Genomic DNA, 25,539 nt, shown 5'->3' with positions numbered 1-25,539 from the left:
GAATGTGTAATTAATGCTGGCATTGCTAGTGATGCTCATTCCTCAATGAATTTAAAACATTCATGGTGCATTTACCAACAGATATCAGTTCAAGAATTTTAGATTTCATTCTTAAAGGTTAGTGGATCTTCACAGGGTTTTGCATTCATTCATAATGATTGCACTTTTCATAAGAATTGAATAGAAAAACATTCCTCAGATACTGGACAATGACAAGTAGACTTTCCAGAAGAATCGGAGGAGATGACATGGGAGATCACCACGTTAGTGTACACAAAGATACATTTTATTCTAAAGATTTGTTAGTAAGCCTGGTACCTTTTTTAAAAATTCAGAGTGCCCAATTCATTTTTCCAATTAGGGGGCAATTTTAGCATGGCCAATCCACCTACCCTGCACATCTTTGGTTGATGGGGCGAAACCCACGCAAACACGGGGAGAATGTGCAAACTCTACACGGACAGTGACCCAGAGCCAGGATCGAATCTGGGACCTCGGCACCGTGAGGTAGCAGTGCTATCCACTGCACCACCGTGCTGCCCCAGTACGCCTGGTACCTTTAAGACTTTAAGGAAACTAATTGGTGCAATTAGATAAATGTTATTTGTGCAAATTAAAGAGAGAGAGTACAACTCAGGACAACTAAAAACTTCTAAGGACAAAGTGAGGTGTTTGAAAATGAGCTTTATTGGAAGGGTCTGCGTTGTCTACAAATTGAAATACTGTAAACTTGTCTTTGAGTTATTCTTTAGCTAAACCCAAAAATTAACAGTAACCCTGATTTTAGGATATTTCCAAGTCTTCTGATTTCAGGTTTCAACCTGCTGCAGCCAAACAACCCTGAAAGATGAATTCCAAAACTCAAGTTCAACCCATTCAAGCCAACTTAAATCTTTAAGTAAGAAGGCACCACCAATTGAATAAATGTTTACATTGGCATGCGACCTACCCCATTGCTATCAGTGGACTCCCCTTATTGATTCATCTTGTCTGTCTCCTGCCTTGTTAAGCCTGGTGTTTACTGATTCCAAACATAATTTTTCATTTTTGAGTCAAAAAAAAGCACAGATTTTCTCACCATCAATTTAATCCAAATTTAACATGATTTGGCAGGGGGAGTGACTGGGAATTAGAAAGCTTCGATGTGAGGGCTGGTTTTAGAAATGTTTGCTCCCAACAATTTTGCATGCGTTAAATTTATGCCAATTTCTGACCACAATGCCCCAAAAAGTTTTCAGTGGATAAGGATCCTCATCAGGCACTATTCAAACATTTGACCCTGTTGAGTATTGATTTCCTGTTTTTTGTTATGGTGTTGGGTTTCCTCTGAACATTGAGGAACCAACAACATACTGGAAATGCAAGGTCTCCTGGCAAAATACAGTCACAAAACAACAGACTTTCCACAGGTTAAAGACAGGCAACTTTAATTCTAAATATAACCAAATGATCCTAACACCTACAAATCACACATCTAACCCTATGTGGCCAACATGTTGTCCTCCCACCAACATCCAGAATTCATAGGTCAGGGACTCCATTATCAGATGTTCAAAGGTCCTCACTCTCCATCCATAGAAGATGTTGTGGAGTCTGTATGATAAGACATAGCTAGCTACTGTCCACAACTAAAAGACCCTGTCTACCCTTCACCACCGTGTAAATTCAAGAGCGATTATTCTAGGAGAATGCAAGATATAAATTTTGAGCACTAGGAAATGTATGTAGAATAGATAATTCTATGATAGAATACATTATTAGGACTGCCCAAAGTAGAATACACCTCAGGACCTCCCAGAATAATCATCTTCAGTAATTTTGTTTTACACTCCTTAGAATTTGAACTAGTAGTTCATATGGACAATTAATGAACAATGATTATATTTCAAGGCATGTATGAACAAAGTCTGAGGCACTGCACCACCTTCATATTAACTGCTCCACTTTTCCTGTTGAATATCACCTATATCCTTTCTGATCCTCATTTTCCAGTGAACCAGTATTCCTATACTCTCCCCTCCTATTCCCAGTTCTGGATACCCAATTGTCATGTTGATTAGAATTGGGGAAACTGCAATACTAACCTTGCACAAAAATTGCTTTGGCATCCATTCAATCTGATCAGCAATGATAGTATACTGGTCTCTCCTCTCAATTAAGTCACTCATGTTGTGCAGTTCTTGATAAGTGAACCAATTAAATTTATGTGGTCAGCTACTAACCTATGTTTTGTAGCCTTTAGACAAATATTTCATAGTTTAATTCCATTTTACCACAATATTCCTTACAAATCACTGCGGCCCATGTTGATTCACTCTTGCACAAATTGCCTCACTAACTCTTCTCTCTTACACTCAACACTTCTCCCCAATCACCTCAGTGGATTTCTTTGTCCATGAATGGAAGCTTCTTTATTTTCCCCGAACTGAATCAAGGCACTAATTGTTTTCAGTATCCTGTTAGTGGTTTGTTTTGTGAGGTGGTGAGATTTCCAATTTGAAACACCTTCTAAATATCACACAGTAGGACATAGAGGGAAGCATAATGAGGATTAGTTAGCTATCAGTTCCCGGAGGGGCAAAATATAAAGGGATGCATTTAAAAGAAAGGGAATGAGGAACAAGCTGAAACAACAAACCATTAAATAATATCAAAGCAAACTTCATCTCAACTATGCTGGGAAGTCTACAATATTAATGTATTTCACTTTTAAATTGACTTGTGCATAGTCAACAACTTTAGACGGCCATTCTTTAACTTGAATAGCCATGAGATTATGTCTCAAAGCCACAGTGTAAAAATGTGTTGTAGATATATCATGTTGTAGAGTGCTTGCATCATGCCAATATAGTGTGTTTCTGGCTGGAAACACTCAACGCAATGCATAAGTTGCTATCACAGGTCTCAGACACGCCTGTATTCACTGACCAGCTGGTTATGTTGGGCAGATTAAATAAAAGATAATTGAAAGTAAAAAGAAATGAGTGGAAGGAAAATGGAGAATAGGTATATACTAAATGGTCTAAAGTTTGCCATAACCTGTATTCTTAAACCAAAACTGGGACATACATGAAGCTATTTAAAGTTTGTACAGATTGTGAAGGTGCATTTTAAATATGTAGTTCTTTCCTAACCTGTAATTATTTAAACCACCCACCACCACTGCCTCGCATCTATATCTTTGCTGTACTCTGCACTTGCTATTTCATAGCACAAACAGCTGAGAAAATCTGTCTGGTTCAGCAGGGAACCAACTATATTGGTCAGTAAGTTTCCAGAAAGCCTCAAAGTTTTAAAGCAGGCATGCCACTTGCACAGTTTGTGTATGTAGTTTTCCGTCCAGATTAATGTTCCAAAGATTTTGGGGGAGGGGGGTAAGCTAGCAAAACTAGGTTATTTAGCAAAAGAATGGGTTGTGTGATGGTGGATAGACACAGCAAGCAGATCACTGACAAGGAGGAGCAAAATTAGATTAAAAGGGTACAAGAACAAAATGTTAGCAGCAGCAAGAGTTGAGTCACGATGCTCTAAATACGGCAGCTATGATACCAAAGCACTATTCTAAACATGCACTGGGACACTATATTGCAAATAAATTAACCCTCTGAGCCCTTTATAAATCTTTCTAAACTGTGTCAAAAATGACCGAGTTGGTACAACTTTGTTCATAGAATGCTAAAACTGTCTTGTGCTTCATCTTTTACATATTCATGGTACAGATTTGATAAAAGTTTTTTTAATGTCCTTTGTTTTACAACAGGTGCCTCGATGCTGAAAGCTCAGTTCTCAAAGGGTTAATGAACCATGGCTTCTTCGACAGATAAGACATAAGCTATTTCACCCATAAATAATGAACAAGCTTTCTGTTCAGGGCTTTCTGTATCGGTTCTTTGGCGTTTCTCCACATCCGGTGATGTCACAGGATGACAGAGAGGGGTTTTTCCCAGCAGAGATGGCTCCCAGCAAGGTAGGGAGCTCATGGGTGATGATACGCTCGATTTTCTCCAGCAGACATCCTCCCATGTAAGAACACTGTGCTGACAGCAATTTGAAAGTGTTAATTGAATTAATGCCAAAGAAATCTTTATAGACATTAGGATTGGGCAGATCAAACTTGCTGACATTGGTTTTTGCCAGGATGGATTTAAAAATATAGAATTTGTCTGGTTCATCCAATATTTCATTGAAGACTAGCTCAGGATCACCAAAGAAGGTCATTTTTTCTTTAAAAGTCTGCAAGTATCGGTCCACAAGGAGAGCATGAATGCGCACACGTATGGCATGCTGGCGGATGAAGGCAATTTTGTTCTCCAGCCTATTCTCAATGACTTGGTTGAGATCCTCCAGTAGGGAGACTTCCTCTTTCAGGAATAAGTTTTGGTTTGTATCAGGTTGGTACTCATACGGCCAAAAGGAACTAACGTAGACTCTTGGTGGTTCTGTGACATTGATTAATGGTGCCAGGCTCCAAAAGAGAGCTCCATAGACTCGCATTAGTTCCTGGGTGGCCACATTGTCAGCTTTGTTCAGAATTATTCGGATTTGAGACTCACGACCCTTCAGCTGACGGAAGAGCATCTCTAATTCCAATCCGACATCCAATTTGGTGGGATCAAACACAACAAATATGAGATCAGCTCGGTCAATAAACCACTGGCAAACATCATTGAAAGGATAACCTATGAAAAGATAGAAAAGTAGAAATTTGCAATTTTATTCCATAGAGAAATGATCAGATTACTGGGGTTCTAGAATTGAATGAAGAGGGCCAGTGAATGCAAATCCCTCTGAACTATTTTAAGGGAAGTGAATGAAAATCTCCTCTCCCTTTTCACATTTTCAAAATCTCTCCATACTGTTTGACTTCTGATCATGTCCAACTTTAGGTTCCATATCAAACCCTTATTCTTCCAACTGGGAACTACTGTGCTTTCTGCACTCCCCATTTCACACCTCTGCCCTACTTCTGTCTCTCTTCAAATGCCTTCTCAAAAAACACGTTGGCCCGAGCCCCATGTCACTTCTCTGAACTCCGCCACATAATTGCTGTTGTTTTTCATCTCGGCTATTTGAAAATACAGAAAAACTTTGGTAAATACCCAAAGTATACCTTGTAACCAAGATGATAAAATATCTGAATGATAGTCTTGCAGTTTTACATTTCAATTCCTCCTTGTGTTTTTGTCTCACATACTATGATCATTTCTGGGCTGGATCTTAACTGTGAACAATAATCCCTTCCCTGCAAATCAGAGTCATCTATTGGAAACACATAGGTGGGATTCTCCGTCGGCCGACACCGGAATCGCGAAATGTGATTGGGCGGAGTATCGTTTCTGACACCGAAATCACGGCGGGTGCCGATTTCATACCAAATCGCAATTCTCTGTCATCTCAACAGCAGCGTCAATGCGTTTCAGAATGCACGCACAGTAAACATAGTTTGCATATTATCAGGGGGCCCAACCCGGTATTCTCCGGGGCCTCTGCTGTTCTCCACCTCCGATGGGCCGAATTCCCGGCAGCAAGGTTCACTTGTGCTTTTAAAAATCATGAAACCGGCATCGTGGCTGATGAGGGAGAGAGAGGGGGTATGGAAGGTGTCCAACATCACCATAGTTTGCTGACAGTTGTCCTGCTGGCCAGGGTCTGCCAGGGCCGGGGAGAGTAGCGGGGGTGGATAGGAGGTAGGCTATGGAGTTGAGATGGACAAGCACGGAGCAGCATTGCCGTGGCCTGCAAGGTAGCCATGTCGCTGCGCATGCCGTTAACTGCCTACTGTGAACTTAGGGCCACTGGTTGTATGGGTGTCACCCCCCCCCCCCCCCCCCCCCCCCACCCAGGGCACCCCTCTTGGTGCCCTCCGGTCCCAGCTGACCCAGCAGTGGGATGGGCGTGCTCCAAAGCAGCCGGTGACGTCTTGTTGGCTGGGATGTGTAGGGATTGTAATGTGTATATGCGGCTGCAGCTTATCAGTCTCTCACCGTCAATCACGGACCTGGCATATCCCGCACCATTAGTCATTGGAATTGATTGTGTTCCATGTGGTGTTGGTGCTAGCCTCCGCTGAATCAGTCCAGGTTTGGCGCCAGTTTTGCATAGATAGAAGTCCACACTCTACGTATTCCTAACCTGCACTTCATCTTGAGTGCCAGTCCTCACTGAAAGTCCCCGATTGTGGAATCAGCCCCACTGTATCAAAATAACAGGATATCCAAGTGTGGGAATGGATATAGCTTCTCTGATTGTTGTATTGCTTCATAACCATGGGCATGAGAACCTAAAAGCTTTCTTGCTGCCATTACTCCATCTGAATCTGTACTATCGCAGTTCATAGCCAATTCATGACTGTCCATTCAGTAATATATTACTCTTCAAGATATTCTTCCCCCACCCCACTCCCATCCTGTTATAGGATAGAGATGGTGGTTATAGTTCCCCAATTATATCGCACCTCACCCAAATGAGCCATTGGAGTGTGTATTAGCGAAATTCCTTATTTACCTCTTTCTTGCTGTTTACGGTTTTCGATTATTCCAGGTGTGTCCACAATAGTGACTCGTTCCAGCAGCTTGTGTGGGAATTCAATGCCAACAAGTTTCTCCAGAAAGTTCTGTCCGAACTTTTCCAAAGGAGAGAATGACCGAGTGCTGTCAGCAGCCATGACAATTCCTTCCACTGTCCTTATCTTCGACCCATGCATCAACACGGTAAATTCCGATGTAGTGGGCTCCGCACCTTATGGGCGAAACGAAGAACATAAGAAAATTAGGAACTAGTGATCTATTCTGCATTTTTAGCCTGCTGTGCCATTCAATTCAATCCTGGCTGATCTGCATTTGAACTCCATTAATACGTTTGCTCTCTTCCATGAACATCTATCTGCTAAAGCAAAATACTGCGAACACTGGAAACCTGAAATAAAAACGGCAAAGACCGAAAACCCCAGGAGGAGATCAGACAGCATCTGTGGAGAGAAACCGAATTTTCAGGTCGATGACCTTCCATCAGATAATTTTGGCCTTGAAAATGCACATGTCCCTGTAGGAGGTTCCAGATTTTTAGCAGGCAAGAAAGACTGTGCTGCAAGAAATACCCCCTGAACTCTCACCCCAGTGTTCAGCTTAGACTACACCAGCAGGAAACATTTGCTTGTTGCTCGTGACTTGGGCCCAATTATTTCTATATGGACATTTCCCCCAGTCCAAGTGCATTCAAAAAGATAGATTTTTGAACAGTGCCAATTTTATTTTACTGAACCAGTAAGTGACATTTTTCATACCGAAGTTCTAGATTTGTGACAAGTGCTAATTACCTAGTATCTTAATAGAGAGGGCACACTAAAAACGATTGGTTGAACTAAATATATTTAAAGATGCATAAAATATGTTGTTATGTGCCATTTTTACACAACTAAATTCTTATAATCTGGAATGCACTCACTGAACAATAGTGGAAACAGATTCAATGTTAACTTTCTAAGGAAATGGAGTAAATACTTACTTGAAAATCAAAGATTTGCAGTGCTATGAACATAGAACATAGAAAAATGCAGCACAGAACATGCCCTTCGGCCCACGATGTTGTGCCAAACTTTTGTCCTAGATTAAGAACAAATTAATCTACACCCCATCATTCTACCCTAATCCATGTACCTATCCAATAGCCGCTTGAAAGTCACTAATGTTTCCGACTCAACTACTTCCACAGGCAGTGCATTCCATGCCCCCACTACTTTCTGGGTAAAGAACCTACCTCTGACATCCCCCCTATATCTTCCACCATTCACCTTAAATTTATGTCCCCTTGTAATGGTTTGTTCCACCCAGGGAAAAAGCCTCTGACTGTCTATCTATTCCCCTGATCATCTTAAAAACCTCTATCAAGTCGCCCCTCATCCTTCTCCGTTCTAATGAGAAAAGGCCTAGCACCCTCAACCTTTCCTCGTAAGACCTACTCTCCATTCCAGGCAACATCCTAGTAAATCTCCTTTGCACCTTTTCCAAAGCTTCCACAGAATATTTGCCATCCACCACCACTCTCTGACTTCTATCGGTTAGCCAGTTCGTTATCCAACTGGCCAAATTTCCCACTATCCCATGCCTCCTTACTTCCTGCATAAGCCTACCATGGGGAACCTTATCAAATACCTTACTAAAATCCATGTACACTACATCCCCTGCTTTACCTTCATCCACATGCTTGGTCACCTCCTCAAAGAATTCAATAAGACTTGTGAGGCAAGCCCTACCCCTCACAAATCTGTGCTGACTATCCTTAATCAAGCAGTGTCTTTCCAGATGCTCAGAAATCCTATCCCTCAGTACCCTTTCCATTACTTTGCCTACCACCGAAGTAAGACTAACTGGCCTGTAATTCGCAGGGTTATCCCTATTCCCTTTTTTGAACAGGGATAGAGCATGGAAGTAAGTGGAACTAAATATATGGGCTAAATGGCCCTTACTGTGTTGTATGATTCAATGATGAGTGTTTATGAAATAAACCTCAAAGTTAATTAAATATAACTGCAGAAGGCAATACTGTAAACATCCATTGATTTTAGAAATGCTCTCACCACTCTGATTGTGCAGGATCTGATATCACAGCAAATGACTTAACTGATATCAAGCTTTGAGATCTAATTGAACAAGAATTCTAGTGTGCACTCTGGAGTGTGCACTCTGGAGGTTACTGCACAATTGATTGGTTCTATGGCAAATTTAAGTACGCATGCTGTCTCGCTGATCAGGATGATCGATTTACCAATGATTTAAAATGAATATGAATGATATTGTGTTCATGCCATAGGGAATCTTTGAGTGAATTGTTCTGTCCATTCTGGTCAGACCATGAACTCACGTTAAAGTAACTACTTTTGGAGCTGAGTCCCATTGTCATGCAGTGAATTAAAACTCATGTGGAATAGGGCAGCACGGTGGCACAGTGGTTAGACCTGCTGCCTCTCTGCGCTGAGGACCCGGGTTCGATTCTGGCCCCCGGGTCACTGTCCATGTGGAGTTTTTATATTCTCCCTGTGTCTGCGTGGGTCTCACCCCCAACCCAAAACGATTTGGAGGTTGGTGGGTTGGCCATGCTGAATTGCCCTTTAATTGGAAAAAAATATTGGGTAGTCTTAAAAATAAAATTATAATTTTAAAAGTACTCATGGAATAGATGGGGTAGATCATTTGGCACTTCGAGCCTGTTCCACCAGTTAATAAGATCTTAACTGATTTTCCACCTCAACTTCACATTCCCACACCATCCCCATAACCCTTGATTCTTAGTACCCAAAAATCTATCAATCTTTCTGAGCATTTGAGATCGAGAATTCACAGAGAGTCGTGAAAACCACCCAGTCCATCACACAAACCCTCCTCCCATGCATTGACTCTGTCTGCACCTCCCGCTGCCTTGGGAAAGAAGGCAGCATAATCAAAGACCCCTCCCACCTGACTTACTCACTCTTCCAACTTCTTCCATCAGACAGGAGATACAAAAGTCTGAGAACATGCACTACCAGATTCAAAAACAGCTTCTTCTCCACTGTTACCAGACTCCCAAACGACCCTCTTATGGACTGATCTAATCTCTTCACACATCTTCACCCGATGCCTGTGTCTATGTATTTACATTGTGTATTTTATGTTTGCCCTATTATGTATTTTCTTTTCATGTATAGAATGATCTATTTGAGCTGCGCACAGAACAATACTTTTCACTGTATCTCAGTACGCATGACAATAAACCAATCCAATCCAATCAAATCCAAAGACTCGCTACCCTCTGGTTAAAGACATTTCTCTCTTTCCAGTCCTAAATAACCTGCCCCTTATTCTGAGACTGTGATCCTTAGCTGTAGAATCCCCAGCCCATCGAATCCCCAAATAATGTTATAGGTTTCATTAAGTCTCTTATCATCCAGTTTAATTATCGGCCTAAACTACTCAATCTCTCTTTCACATTGCCTGTCTCAGTACCTGTATAAAGTTGGTAGATAGACTCATCCAATCCCAGGAGGTAGTTGACCATGGTGGACTTTCCAACACTCCATGGTCCCAAGAACAGCACCATTGGTTTTGATACGATTTCTCCATCTGAAAGCAGAGCAGTTTCCATATACAATAACAGAAAAACAATTAATTGTAATACAACAAAATCATAATGGGTTACTCGTCAATCCCTGTTAAGCTAAATGAATTCCCATCAGAGCAGATAATAATGTAAAGGGGTTCTACAAGTAGGTACAAACACACTGCTCCATCCTACATACACACAGCAGAGACTGATAGGTGCCAGCTTTGGCACTGTGGTAGCACCTAGTTCCTGAATCAGAAGGCTGTTCGTTCAAGTCCCATTCCAGAGCACAAAATGGTACTGATACTCCGATGCAGAAGTGCTGTCTTTCAGATTAGTCTTTAAAACAAGTATCAATTTGACCTTTGACGTGAAAATTAAAAGATGATTTGTCACTCTTGATGAGGAGCGAGGGAGTTCTCTCCAGTGTTCCAGCCAATACTTACCCCTCAACCAACACCATTAAGGGTTATGGTGTTCGGGCCGGAAATGGAACTGAGTCCACAAAAGATCAGCCATGATCTCATTGAATGGCAGAGCAGGTTCGAAGGGCCAGATGGCCTACTCCTACTCCTAGTTCTTATGTTCTTAGTTCTTATTAGCTATTTATGGAACCTTGCTGTGCGTAACCTGGCTGCCATATTTCCCTATATTGCAAGAAACTCGATGGGTTTAAAAAAAACAATTAGCTGTGAAACTGCTTTGACCTCTTGAGGTTAATCGACTTGTACTAAAAGAAACAAACTCAGGAACTACCCAAACAAAACAAAGATCAATGGAAACTTGACAAACATCAAATGGACGGCACGGTAGTAAATGCAAGTGCTCGCGGTTAGCATTGTTGATTCACAGCGCCAAGGTCCCAGATTCGATTCCCGACTTGAGTCACTGTCTGTGCGGAGTCTGCACTTTCTCCCTGTATCTGTATGGGTTTCCTCTGGGTGCTCCAGTTTCCTCCCACAACTCCCAATACACATGCTGTTTGGTGATTTGGACATTCTGAATTCTCCTTCAGTGTACCCGAACAGGAGCCAGAATGTGGCGACTAGGGGCTTTTCACAGTACCTTCATTGCAGTGTTAATGTAAGCCTACTTGTGACAATAAAGATTACTATATTATATCAAAGTGCAGTTCAGAGGGTCGATAAAGCACTCCAACTCCTGTGGTGCTCACCAGGCACGGAAGGCTAAAACTGGTTTGAATCTCCCAAGGACGTGAAAGACAAATATTCCTTTTGCATCATTGGCTATTGCCATTAAAGGGATGTGAAATGAGGGCGCACACAGCGCAGCGGTTAGCACTGGGACTCGGTTCGAATCCCAGACTTGGGTCACTGTCCGTGTGGAGTTTGCACATTCTCCCCGTGTCTGCCTGGGTTTCACCCCCACAACCCAAAGATATGCAGGCTAGGTGTATTGGCCATGCTAAATTGCCCCTTATTTGGAAAAAAAAATTGGGTACTCTAAATTTATATTTAAAAAAAGAGATGTGAAATGAATCAAGGATCCAAATCTCAATGTGACCCATTAATTTAAGAGATAGAAGATTAAGATGGGTAATCTTTTTTCGGAAACATCGTTTGTGTTATTGGGATATATTTTAGTTTAATAATAATTCCTTCGTACAACAACAAAGCACAATACAAACGATGAGAAGAAAGAGGCAACAACACAATGAAGTTACTAACATTGAACCATTACAAAGGAGACCAACCAAAGAACAAAACAATAACGGAAAACAATGATGTGGAGGTGCCGGCGTTGGACTGGGGTGAGCACAGTAAGAAGTCTTACAACACCAGGTTAAAGTCCAACAGGTTTGTTTCAAACACTAGCTTTCGGAGCACTGCTCCTTCCTCAGGTGAACCGAAAGCTCGTGTTTGAAACAAACCTGTTGGACTTTAATCTGGTGTTGTAAGACTTCTTACAGAAAACAATGAACAAACAACGCAACGAGCAAGCACACCGCCTGTGTTATTGGGAATTGCCCGTTAGGCTTTTAACTGAGACAGATCGGAGTCTGCTTTACTTGCTTAGGTTAACTGGGTTCTGTTCATTCCAACTAGTGGCTACTGAACGAGGATGGTGTTTGAGGTATTAGGGAAGTGAGGGCTGGTACGGAGGGTCACGTTGCCGATTATTGTACTGTATGCGAACACAGATTCGTACTTTCTTTTTAGTCATTTTGTTCATCGAGAGATCCCAAGGAAATGATGAGGGATCTCAGGAAATGTCCAGAGAGGTATGCAGGGAAGCTTAAAGAAACAGTACAGAGAGAAAGCAAACCAAAACAGCGTGAAATTAGGGGAGCAAGACAAGTAGAGACTGAAACGGAGAGAAGGAGATAGTGAAACAGATCGAGACGAAACATACATTGCAAGAGTAAGACTAAGGCAAAGAATAAAATAAACAGACTGAAAGAGCAAGAAAGATTGAACTAGGGGAAGGAGAGGTTGAAACAGTGAGACAATCGAGTGGGAATCAGACGACCATTGTTGATGGATGAAGTGTGAGGGAGGCCAGGGATCTAAGTAACTGTTAACATCTGTGAAGTTATTGACGCCAATGTTTAGTTCGTTTACGAAACCTCATTAGAGAAAGAGAAGCTTGCATTAATATCAGGCCTTTCGTGACCATAGGTTCTCACAAAGTCCTTCGCAATGAAGTTATTTATTTGGAAGTGTGGCAGCGAAGTCCTGGCCATTAATAACCCCTCTCATCTGAACCAGGGTGGGAGAATATTTCAATTTGAAGAAAATAGAAGGGGGGCGTCACTGAGAGAATTGCAGAAGATAGAGTTTCCAGTTCCTCTCCCGGGGTGAATTGCTCACTCTGCTGGAGTGCATTGGAAAATTGCAGACAGTCTCTCCCATTGAACTGACCGGCACAGGGCCGCGGTTCTGTGCCCTGAGGATGGAGCACAATCTCCAATTGACTCGGAAGCTTGACTTCCTTTATTTCGAAGCGAGGGAAGGTGGGCCGATGCTCAAATGAACGGCCGCTTCCTGTGACTACTTTTCAAGACTTCTGAAGGGAATTGACTAAAAAAGATCGAGTTTTTTTTTACTGCAGTGACGGGTTTAATTATCAGGAACGTGTGTGATGACATTTTGGGACAAATTCCATTGGGGAAACACACTGGAAGCTAACTAGGTTGAAGAATTGAGAGATTTGAGAGCACGTTGTTAAGCTGGCGCACCCAGTACAGAGGAGCCATGGTGAACTTGCTGAAGGAGCGAGGATCCCGCCTGCTTTGCAGAGTGAGCCGAGTGCGCTAGAAAGTGGAGGCGGACAACGTGAAGAAATTCAGTGAGAAGCTGAACAGACTTTCCAAGGAATCTAAGAGATAGGGCGTGTTTGAACATTGCAGCGCCAATTGAATATCTCGGTGGTGTCGCTCACCGCTCCAGCCAATAGTGTGGAGTTTTGAGCAGTTCAGATGAGGGGCAAATTTCCCAGTGGTGCTTCTGGCAGGAAGCCTAGTGGCTGCCACGGAAACTGGGCACAAACCTCCATCAGGGAAACTCAAACAGGACCTGTCAAGTTTTATTCCGAGACATCTGGGAAATTTCCTGCATTATCTGTGTTTATTATGACAGTAACATCAGGGCTCAGATATATCTGGCATGTTAGTATTTTCAAACATGGAAGCTTACCAGCTCACCTCCAATCCAAACAACCTAAAGAGCAGAATGCGCCAATATTTTATTTTTTTAAATAATCCCCCACGGATGATTTCCCTGGGCCTGCGCCCGGTTTCACCTGGTCGATCCTCTGAGTAAAACAGGTGGAATATGGGGCGGGTTCACTCCCAGCCACTTTTTTGGTCAAGCAATCCAATATGCCTGGGTGCAGAGCTAGGAAAATCTCCCTTAACATGTTTTAATACAAATACTACAGTACGTATTCCTCCACTGAGGACCCTTGTCGATTGCCGCACCGACGGCAAAATATGTCGACCAGCTTCTTGCTGATGCACAGTGGGATGTGTGTAAATTGCTCTGTCCACAGGGACAGGAACTGAGCTAGAGTGACGAGTGCACTTGCACACAAACTTCACGTGTTGATAAAAGGTAACATGCACACGGTCCTGTACTGTAACCTGTCATCTGCTGATCAGTAAGCATTAGTAAACACTGCCTCAAATCCATATCACACCTTCAGAATATGGATTTAACACAGCTTTCTCCACTGTGTTTGGACCTCCATGCTTCTAAACTCAGGTAAGCGCTGGGGCGGAATATTTATTCATGAAAATACTGCCTCTTCCTAACGTTCTTTCTTCATACTTTGCTTCAGCTGAAATTCAACGTCAATTTTTTTTTGTTTTCTGAGTCGGTTCCACTTTTTATAACCTAGTGTCGGCATCGAATCTGCTCAGGGCAGGTACGGCTGGGGTTAGATTCCTAACACTGCCTCATCAAACACTGAGGCTAGCACGGGCCTCTCTGAATTTACTGGCAATGTGTCGGATCCTGAAACTCACTGGATTGGTGGGGCAATCACATTTCCCATTATAGCCACCCCCTGTGGATCTCCTGTGAGCTTCCTGGGCTAACCAGACAGTAGGTGAATTACTGAGAATTGCCCACCTACCTGGGTGATGGGAGTGGGGGAAGCTCAGTCTACACCAGTTACTTATTCTACAAACCCGATTTACAATTCCCAATCCCATAGTGACATCTCCCATCCTCCGCGCGTCCCACCAATTTGCATGAAGCTCGTGGCGAATTTGCTGCCGATTGGGTTTTGCTCTAATAGTTGATGTTTTGTTACTGGGACCAGGGAGCTTGTCAATTTATTCCCCCAAAAACTTGTTCCTTGGGTCATTACAATGACTTCTTTTTACACATAACGTCGAGTCTCGGCGTGATAAAAGCAAGTCCCTCGGGATTGATAGACTAATTTTATCCCATGGCTGTCAGTATGTGTTCACTGGACTTGCTCAATATTCTGAGATATTAAACCATTTCGTACATGTTATTCAAATGTTGGCCAAAACATCAAAGCCCCTGCGTACTTTCATATTGGGAGGGGCCCTGAACATGACAGACGTACAGACACTGCATAGCCGGGAAATGTGATCGGTGGAGTCTGATTTAAGCAGAAGCCGTTGGCCGCCGGAGGATTAATTTCTGGTCACTTTCCAACGGCATTTCTCCAACCAAGTTGCATGCTTGCTCAGCTGTGTTACTGCCTTTTTGCCCCATAACAGTTAAAAGGTTGGGCTTGAGCATGCAAGAGGCAGATAATGTTACCAACCTTGGAATGAGTTCATGGAACGTCCTGGGTAGGCTGTTAGATGGGAGGGGAAGAAAAAGGCAGAGTGAGTGGAGTCAAGCAAAGGGAAAGAAATGAAATCAGTGAAGAAAGAGAGAAGAAAGAGGCAGAAATGGTGACAACAAAATGTTGAACAAATACATGGAAGCTGGACTGGAAACTTAGACGTTTAAACATGTTGTTCCTTTCTACATGCAAGAGTTGTGTGCTTATCATAACTTCTAAAATTGGAGTTGTTTTCCTCAAAGGAGTTTCTTTGATCCAGAACAGTTGAAAATTTCAAGTGAAAAATCAGTTGTGATGTTAACTGGGGACCAGGAAGGGGGGGGGGTGCAGTGTTGGGGCAGATTAAGGTGGGTGCCAAACTATCCACATCTTGGGATTGTGCAGTTTAGGAATTTTTAACTTCCAGGCCTCATCTATAGAGTCTCAGTGAGTGTTCCCCACATCCTATCCTACCCCACCCATCCCTGTAAATTGGCTGGGAGGAGGGGTGGGGCCAGGGGTCATGAGGCAGAAGCTATCACTGGGGACAAAAGGGAGGGCACCCAAGAGGCAGTTTCAAGAGGACCTTGCCAATGGGAGAGTTGGGGAAGGGTGGTAAGTGGAAGGATGCCTGGGGAGAGGGGGGGGGGGGGATGCCTGGGTGGGGGAAAGGTGGAGGCTGGGATGGTAGGGAGAAGCCTGAGCTCATGCGGCTTGGAGGAAGAATCCTGCTCTTTACACATCCCCAAGGGAATTGTAAATAAGTAAGGAGATTTGGCATTTCGATCACGACACAACTTCGCACTTAGCAATCCTGGTGTAAAACCACAATTGCTTCCCCACACAAGCTTTTGGTTAAAATAGCATTCCATGCCCCAATTTTGTCTTCTGATCTCCTTTAAAGGAGAACCCCGTAGGTTTCTAGCGGTTGTCCCCCTCGCATGTTCAGAAGACCAGGTTATAACTAGAACCTGAAGAATTGGTGCGGGACATCAGTAGGTCAGTCATACATGCCAGCTTTAACTGCCTGGCCTCTTTCAGTCGATCAGGCCGGGTTAAAGTCGGCCAGGTAGAATGGTTGAGTATAGACTTTAAACGATCGATAAAATAACCCATGAGTCCCTGATTCCTTCTCTGTCAGTGAAGTCATGAATACTACAGAAGAGTAAAATGGGGAAAAAGAATACTGGTCTTGTATACTTTAAAATGGAACACCAGTAAAAGGGGGAAATACGAATACAAGTCTGAACTGTTTTTACCTTCTGGGAGGGCAGTGCAAGAGGAAAATGCCCAAGACACAAAACTCATTAAAGCCGACTGGTACTGTACATAATGTTAAAATAATATTCCTGGGCATCTCTGAACTTCTACAAGAACACGTTGCTTATAACTGGTCTGTTTAACTTCAAGGTTCCATTTCCTCACATGCTGCCCCAACCACCATTGACTCCAGCCAACTTGGCACAGTCTCATCAGGATGCAAAGGGAGTCAGAGTCTGTTTCATAGCCCGTGTGCATAGCCCACAGTATTGGTGTTGTACAATATTTACCTGTGGAGAGCATCACATTGTCTAGACCCGTAGAATTCTCTCCACACTCTTAATTTCTAGAACAGTCAAAGAAGGAACATTGGCTGATATTAAAACTTTATTTTCAGGTATTCATCTTTAAAGGAGACACCCACCCATAACTATTGGGTTTCAAAATGTCTGAATGATCTTTCAGGATCATTATGTCATCAAGACAGCACCCATGGTCATGTCAGTAATGAAAATAAATGATGTTTGAACACAAAAGATCGAAAACAACATTGTTTCAATTTTTGACTGTTATTAGCACTGCTGCCTATGGCGCTGAGGACCCAGGTTCCACCCCGGCCCTGGGTCACTGTCCGTGTAGAGTTTGCACATTTCCCCCGTGTTTGCGTGGGTTTCACCCCCACAACCCAAAGATGTGCAGGTTAGGTGGATTGGCCACACTAAACAATTTCCCCTTAATTGGAAAAAAATAACTGGGTACTCTAAATTTATTTATTTTTTAATTCAGTTTTTGACAATCAGTTCTTTAATCAAAGCCCTTGAGCCTTACTTGGAATGCAGATTTTACAATCCTTGTTGAACATCAACAGCCTTGCATAACTAAATTTTATTTTGGCTGATCAGTCGCACACAAGGTGGCTCCCGCTTGGAGGCTTAGGTTTTGGCCCTTTCGATCCGGCCTTGTCGGGAAAAAGTGCAGAATAATTGGAGGGTGTCAGTGTCTCCTCCATAGGGGAATGTCAGTGGGTTACAACACCCAGCAGAAGTCGAATAAAACTTCAACTCAAGACATGGAGCACCCTCGTGGCACAGCAACTGAAAGTATGGCGAAGTTGGGTGTGTCGTCGTCACCTACCCCACTGCCGGTGGAGCAGTTGATGGTTCTTCACTGGGGAATTCAAGAGACATCAGCAAGAGTCGCAGGAGGACCAGTCCAAGGCGATTGAGGAACAGTAGCCCCTCTTTGTGAGATTTTGAAGCCGGTGGAGCAGCAGTTGGAATCACAGGGCGCGACAATCCATGAGGTGGAAAGCGTGGTGTCTGACCATAGTGATCGAATCGTGGATATGGAGATGGCATTGCTGGGAAAGGCCTGCAAGGTGTTGAGGGTGGATGATCAGTGAATCAATCCAGATGGTAGAACCTGAGAATTGTTGGTCTGCCAGAGGGGTTTGAGGGAATGAGTGCCATGATGTGGTGAGGATGTTTGTGAGGCTGATCGAGGAAGAGGGCCTTTGAGTTGTCCCTGGAGGTGCATCGAGCCCAACGGTTGCTGTGGCAGAGGTTTAGAGAGGGGGAGCTGCTGCGGGTGGTGATCGTCTAGATGCATAAGTTCCAAGAGAAGGAGTGAATTTTGAGGTGGGCAAAGGCGGCACAAGACTGTAGCTGGGAGGGAAATCCGATACGGATCTAACAGGACATTGAATTCAACTTGGCCATACGGAGAGCGGGCTTTAACATGGCCAAGGTGGCATTCAAGCTGGAGTCTTGGGGAGGAGGAGTCAGTGAAGCAGGTGGCTTTGTGGCAGGGTTTAAGTGAGCATGGAGGGGGTGGCCATTTTGGGTGGGCCCAAATGAGAGTTGGCCTTGGAAGTATTGGGAGCTTCTTGTTAGGTTGGGATGGTGGGCATTATTAATATAGGAGGGGGATCAGAGGCCCCCGGGGAGGATAGTGACGCCAAACGTGCAGGGGTTAAATGGCCCAGTTAAACGATCCCTGGTGCTTGCTCATTTGAAAAGTTTAAAGGCAACATGGTTTTCCTGCAGGAGACGCACCTGAGGGTGAAGGACCAGACAAGATGGAGGAAGGGATGGGTGGGGCAGATGTTCCACTCAGAGTTTGATTCTAAGTTGAGAGGGGTCATGATTCTGTTTAGTAAGAAGATTGTGTATTTATGGCGGCCAGCGAGGTGCGGGACCCAGGAGGATGGTACGTGATGGTGAGGGGGCCTTGGCAGGCAGGGCTGCCAGTCACCTTAGTTAATATATTTATCTGCCTATTTGGGATAATAGGGAATTCATTGAGAAGATGCTGGTGGCCATTCCGGACTTAGACTTGCACTAATTCATTATGGGGGAGCGATTTCAATTGTGTTTTAGATCCTAGGTTGAGCCCCAAGTCATTGGTAACGTCTGGAATGGCGAAAGAGTTGGGAGTATTTATGGATCAGATGGTGGGGAGGTGGATGGATGGATCCAGCATCTGGGAGAGCCTCGGCGGGATTCTCCACCCCGCCGCGCACATTTCTGCTCCGACCCGCCGGCAGTATTCTCTGTTATGCCAGCTGGTCAACGTGGTTTCCTGTTGTGGGACAGCCCCATGCCGTCGGGAAACCCCTAGGCACTGGCAAACGGAGAATCCTGCCGGCGGAGAATCCTGCCGATTTTACTTTCATTCTCTCATGTGTATCAAGTATTCTCCCAAAAATATTTTTTCGTGATGGGGAATCTATACTCCGGGGGATTGTGGGAGTGGAACATACTGCAATTGTAATATCAGACTATGCACCACACAATGTGGACGTGAGGTTTGAAACAGGTCAGGACCAGAGCCACCATAGAGGTTTGATTTAGCGCTCCTAGCGGACAAGAAGTTCTGCAAAAAGATCGCCTTGGCGATAGAGGACTATATGGTGTTCAACCAAAACCAGGTCTCACGCTTCACGTTTTGAGAAGCATTGAAGGCAGTTATCCAGGGGGAGGTAGTATCTTATAAGGCCCACAGGGGCAAGGGTGAGATGGTGGAGAGACAGATGTTGGTGGATGCCATGATGCAAGAGGACCGGCGGTACTCTGGCACTGACTAGAGAGTTGCTAGCGGAATGAAAGAAAGTGAGGTGGAGTTTGATCAGATGTTGACAGGGAAGATGGTGGGTCAGCTCCGGTGTTCAAGGCGAGTGTGCTTTGAGTATGGGGAAAAGGCCAGCCGCCTGCTGCCCCAACAGCTGAGACAACAGTCAGCCACGTGGGAAATAGTGCAGGTGAGAGATGGGGGCAGCGCCGACAAGGAATTCAAGGACTTCTCGAGGGTTTTATAGTTACGAGCCCCAGGGGGAGGACGTGGAGATGGAGCAGTTTCTAGATGAGTTGGAATTCCTGGAGGTAGAGGGGGGAGGGACAGGGATTGGAGGCGCCATTGGGATTGGAGGAGATAATGGAGGCCATTAGGCTGATGCAATTGGTGAAGGCACCAAGGCCCTATGGCTTTCTGTCAAAATGTTATAAACAATTCACGGCAGCGTTGGCACCGTATCTCCTGGTGATGTACAATGATTCGTTGGCACGGGGGTGAGTTGCCGGCTATGTTAGCGCAGGCTTTGATCTCTTTAATTCAAAATAGGATAAGGAACGTGTGGAATGTGGGTTGTATAGGCCCATTTCCCTGCTGAATACCAATGTGAAGGTTCTGGCTAAGGTCTTGGCGACTGGAGGGGTGTGTGGCAGAGATGGTTTCTGAAGATCAGACAGGTTTTGTCAAGGGTGACAATTGTCAAGCAACATTAGGTGGTTGTTGAATGTGGTGATGGCTAAATCTGGGGACACAGCCAGAATTTGTTATCTCCGGTGTATCCAAGAACACTGCATGAGGCTAGAGAAGAAATTGCGGGAGCCCTGAATGAGATATTTCCATCATCGTTAGCCACTGGTGAGGTACCAGAAGATTGGAGGGTAGCAAATTTTGTGTCCTTATTTAAGAAGGGCAGCAAAAAAAACCTGGGAATTATAGACCGGTCAGCCTAACATCTGTGGTGGATAAGTTACTAGCGAGGACTCTGAGGGATAAAATATATAGGCATTTGGAAAGACGGTTTGATTAGGAGCAGTCAGCATGGCTTTGTGCATGGGAAATCATAACGTACAAATTTATTAGAGTAACCAAGAAGGCTGATGAGGGTAGGGCAATGGATGTAGTTTATATGGGCTTAAGTAAGGCCTCTGATAAAGTTCCACATGGTAGGTTGCTCTGGAAGGTCAGATCACATGGAATCCAGGGAGAGCTGGCAAATTGAATATACAATTGGCATGATGGGAGAAGGAAGAGGGTCATGGGGAAGGATGCTTGTCGGACTGGAGACCTGTGACTAGTGGTGTGCTTCAAGAGTCAGTGCTGGGCCCATTGCTATTTGTCATCCAAATCGTTGATATAGATAAAAATGTACAAGGCATGATGAGTAAGTTTGCAGATTACACTAAAATAGGTGATATTGTAGACAGTGAGAACGGTTATCAAAAATTGCAGCAGGATCTTGATCAGCTGACCAAATGGGCCAAGAAATGGCAAATGGAGTTCAGTACAGATAAATGTGAGGTGTTGCATTTTGGAAAGTCAAATCAAGGTAGGACTTTCACGGTAAATGGTAGGACCTTAGGAAGTATCGTGGAACAGACAGACCGTTCAGGTGCACGGTTCTCTAAAGGTGGAGTCACAGGTAGATAGGGCAGTGAAGAAAACTTTTGGCATGCTTGCCTTCATCAGTCAGGGCATTGAGTAGAGAAGTTGGGAAGTTATGTTGCAGTTGTACAGGACGTTGGTGAGGCTGCACCTGGAGTATTGTGTTCAGTTTTGGTTGCCTTGCTATCGGAAAGATGTTATTAAACTGGAGAGAATGCAGAAGAGATTTACAAGGCTGTTGCCAGGACTCAAAGGACTGAGTTATAGGGAGAGATTGGACAGGCTAGGACTTTTTCCTTTGGAGCATAGGAGACTGGGGTGATCTGATAGAGGTGTATCACGAGAGGCATGGATAGGGTGAATGCACTCAGTCTTTTTCCCAGGATTGGGGATGGGGTCAAGAACTAGAGGGCAAAAGTTTAAGTTAAGAGGGGAAAGAATTAATGGGAACCTGAGGAGCAACTTGTTTTACACAGAGGATGGTATATATGTGGAATGAGCTGCCGAAGGAAGTGGTTAAGGCAGGGACATTGACACCATTTAAAGGGCATTTGGCCAGATACATGGATAGGCAAGGTTTAGAGGGATACGGACCAAATGTAGGAAAATGGGGTGAGCTTAGATGGGCTTTTTGGTTGGCATGGACCGGTTTGGGCCAAAGGGCTTGTCTCCATGCCGTAGATTCTATGATCTCAATGGATACGGAGAAGGATTTTGACCAGGTAGAATGGAGGTACTTGTTTGAGGTCCTGGGGCGATTTGAGTTTGAGTCTGCGTTCATCTCTTGGGTGAGGCTGCTATATGCCGCCCCACACGAGTGGAAGGACGAATGCAATGAGCTCGGGATATTTCCAACTGCATAGGGGCACGAGACAGCAATGCCCGGTGCTCCCACTCTTGGTTGCGTTGGCTATTGAGCATCTGGCTATCACATTGTGGCATCAAAGGAATAGAAGGATATTGAAAGGGAAGGTAGGGAGCACAGGGTGTCGCTTTATGTGGATGACCTGTTGCTTTGTGTCTCAGACTCGCTGGTGGGCGTAGAGAAGATAATGGGCCTATTCGGGAAGTTCAGCACCTTTTCAGGGTACAAACTCAATGTGCTAAATAGTGAAATATTCCTGGTGGGTCCCAGGGGAAGAGTGCCAACTTGGAAGCTCTGCCGTTCAAACTGGCCAAAATAAGGTTTAGGTATTTGGGGATTCAGGTGGCTCATGATGGGGCTACAATGCACAAATGGAGCTTGATCAGGTTGGCAGAGGGCATCTAAAGAGGTGGGACCCTTGTCCTTGTTGGGGAGAATGAAGACCATAAAGATGAAAATTCTCCCAATGTATTTGTTTCAGTCCCTCCCGATATTCCTCCTCAATTTCAGCCTTTGCGTGGGCAGCCACGACACTCAGGATTTGGAGGGCTTTCTTGCAGCGAGGACAGCATTTGGGGGAGGGGAGGAGGCTGGCTCTTCCAAATTTGTTTTATTACTGGGCAGCGAATGTGGGAATGGTGCGGCGATGGTAGGAGGAGGCGGGGTTGCAGTTGGTGCGGATAGAGGTGGCCTCCTGTGTAGGGGCATGCTTAAGGCTTTAACGATGGCCCCTTTCCTGTTTTCGCTGACCGGGTATTCAGAGAACCTGGTGGTGATGGCATCCCTCAAGATCTGGAACCAGCTTACTTTGGAGTAGTGGGATATTGGTACTAACCTCGATATGTGGGAATCATAGGTTTACACCAGCGAGGATGGAAGTCACGTTGGAGTAGGGAGGGGTTGAACGGATTAGGGACTTTTCGCAGGGTTGGAGGATTTGTGGGGCTGTACCAATTGCCATGGGGAAGTGAATTTGGATGCATGCAGGTGCGGGACTTTGTGCGAAAGGAGCCTCCTTCATTCCCTCAGCTGCAAAGTCATACCCTACTGGAGAGGTTATCAGATGATGTATTGAGGGAAGTGAGGATTGCGGATAGCTACGGGTGGCGACTGGAAAGGGTGAAGGAGCCATTAGAAGAAATAAAGGGGAAGTGGGAGGAGGAGCTGGGGGTGAGTGGTGCCTGCAATGAAATTTTGTAGCGGGTAAACCCGACTTCCTTGTGTGCCAATATGAGCCTGATACAGTGCAAGGTGGTCCACAGAGCTCACATGACGCGGGCGCGGATGAATAGATTCTTCACTGAGGTGGAGAATTGGTGTGCGGGGAGCCGGTGTATCACATATGCATGTTCTGGTCCTGCCCGAAGCCAGTCCAGTTTTGGACATCGATCTTAGAGATATTGTCGGAGATCATGAGGGTGGGGCCATGCCCGCTGGTGGCGTTCTTTGAATATTGGAAATTCGGAACTGTGGAGGGGAGGGAGCCGATGTCGTGGCCTTCGCCTCTGATTACTTGGCGGCGAATTCACCAAAGGCTTTAGCAAGGATGGGGGAATTCCTGCAAATGGAGAAAATTAACTTTTCTCTTAGATGTTCAGAGGAGGAATTTTGCATGAGATGGAGGCTATTTATTTATATCTGTGTTTCAATATTTGTTTGGCGCTGGATTGGGGGGGGGGGGGGCAAGGTTTAAAAAGGGGGCAAATGACAAACTGTTTGTACATTAGCTGATTTTTGGATGGTTGTGTAATTTTTTAATGTTATGTTTGGAATAAAAAAACGTTTTGTTTTTAAACTTTTTATATTTTGTCACTTTTTTTGTGTTCTCTTGTGAGACCATCACAGTCCAGATTTTCATTAGCGTCCACACATATGCATTTTTCAACATGAACCATTTTAAAATAGGATAGTTAGCACTGCTGCCTCACAGCCCCATGGACCGGGTTCAATTCCGGCCTCGGGTGACTGTGTGGAGTTTGCACTTTCTCTCCATGTCTGCTTCGGTTTACCCTGGGTGCTCCAATTTTCTCCCACAGTCCAAAGATATGCACATTAGGTAGATTGGCCATGCTAAATTACCCTGTGTCCAAAAAGGGTAGGTGGGTTTACTGGGTTACGAGGATAGGGTGGAGGTGTGGGTTGAAGTAGGGTGCTCTTTCCAAGGGCCAGTGCATACTTGGTGGGAGGAATGGCCTCCTGCATTGCAGATTCTATAATAGCTGATTTCCACCTTCCTTCCAAATCCTAACGAGTTCCCATACTGTCACCTTAACTGACATTGGCATCATTAGCAGGGGCTGAGTTCCTGGTCAGTGCCACCTCACCCAGTGCATTTGTCCTCACAAGTCGTTAAGTGTCATTTTTAATCTTCAATTTTGAAAATCATTCAGGTCTGTAACTGAACGGCTAGTTCAACAATTTCAGTTCTGAAAGCGATGACGTGGGAACCAGTCACAGGATAAACAGTAACAATAAACTGGGGAGTGTAGGAATGCATGCGTCAGAGGTTGAGGCAAAGACCAGAGTGCTTCAGCACTACATCCCTAAATCATCATTTCTGGAGTGCTCCTTTATAACCAAATAACTCTGACTGTAAAAACAGAAGTCATTTGACTACAAACATTGAGTCGGATTATTCTTGAATCTGCTCCCATATCTAAACTGAAAATAAACAGGTTTCACTGATAATACTTTCATCTGTGAAAACCAGGCCACACTGTTATGGTTGGAACTGACGTTTCACAGAATAAAACGTAATATCGGAAATGCTCTCATGCCTCAGAGTCAGAAGGTTGTGAGCTCAAGTTCATCTCCAGAGACAAATGCATAATCTATCCTGACAGTCTAGTGCTGTAATGAGAGATGCTGCATAGGAGTGATATGAATTGGCTTACCCTCCACTTTAACAATGAGCACTTGCTTAACATTCTGACACATGCACCACACTTTAGAATTTCTTTCAGAATTTATTAATGCCGCATAATATGAACAAATTGGCAAAGAAATGAAGATGCATTATCTGAAATTCCTCAGCCACCAGAACCACAGGTGTTTGAATACAGTTCAGCCTCTTCGGTGAGATGTTTTGCCACTGACATTCCACATGTTCTGGACTTATGCTGGTATGCATCCAAAGATTTTCTCTGTTAACCTATATTGTCGCCCCTTCACACTTCAGGGCTACACCACAGCTAGTATCAGCAACAAAAGCTGCTTGGCACAGAAATGGACCCAATGTTGAATAAAACTTCCCCTCTGAGCTCAAATATATTTAAATAAAAGGGTGCACTAGGGAACTATCCCAAATAAGATCATTTTGGTTCACTTGAAGCTGGAAACATCTTCCTTCGAGTAGACTGCAGCACCCTCTAAATCCCTTGATTAGCCAGTGCCTTAGGATC

The 25,539-nt window shown here is 44.3% G+C and overlaps 1 protein-coding gene across 2 annotated transcripts in view; it reads right to left on the bottom strand.

Moving 5' to 3' along the window:
- Positions 1-667: 667 nt before the first annotated feature.
- The window catches only part of srl (sarcalumenin), a 110,991-nt gene continuing 86,119 nt past the window's right edge, over positions 668-25,539 (bottom strand). The window contains exons 5-8 of one of the 2 annotated variants that reach the window (XM_038820153.1): positions 15,340-15,372; positions 9,981-10,097; positions 6,505-6,738; positions 668-4,679 (exon numbers count right to left, since the gene is read on the bottom strand). In XM_038820153.1, the coding sequence (XP_038676081.1) occupies positions 3,868-4,679; positions 6,505-6,738; positions 9,981-10,097; positions 15,340-15,372 (1,196 nt within the window). In that variant the 3' untranslated portion in view covers positions 668-3,867. The remainder of the gene's footprint in view (positions 4,680-6,504; positions 6,739-9,980; positions 10,098-15,339; positions 15,373-25,539) is intronic. The other variant, XM_038820154.1, reaches the window with a different exon arrangement.

The sequence above is a fragment of the Scyliorhinus canicula genome, chromosome 15 (genome assembly GCF_902713615.1).
Source record: "Scyliorhinus canicula chromosome 15, sScyCan1.1, whole genome shotgun sequence".
In the NCBI taxonomy this organism is placed as follows: Eukaryota; Metazoa; Chordata; class Chondrichthyes; order Carcharhiniformes; family Scyliorhinidae; genus Scyliorhinus; species Scyliorhinus canicula.
This window is presented reverse-complemented; position numbering and strand designations above follow the sequence as displayed.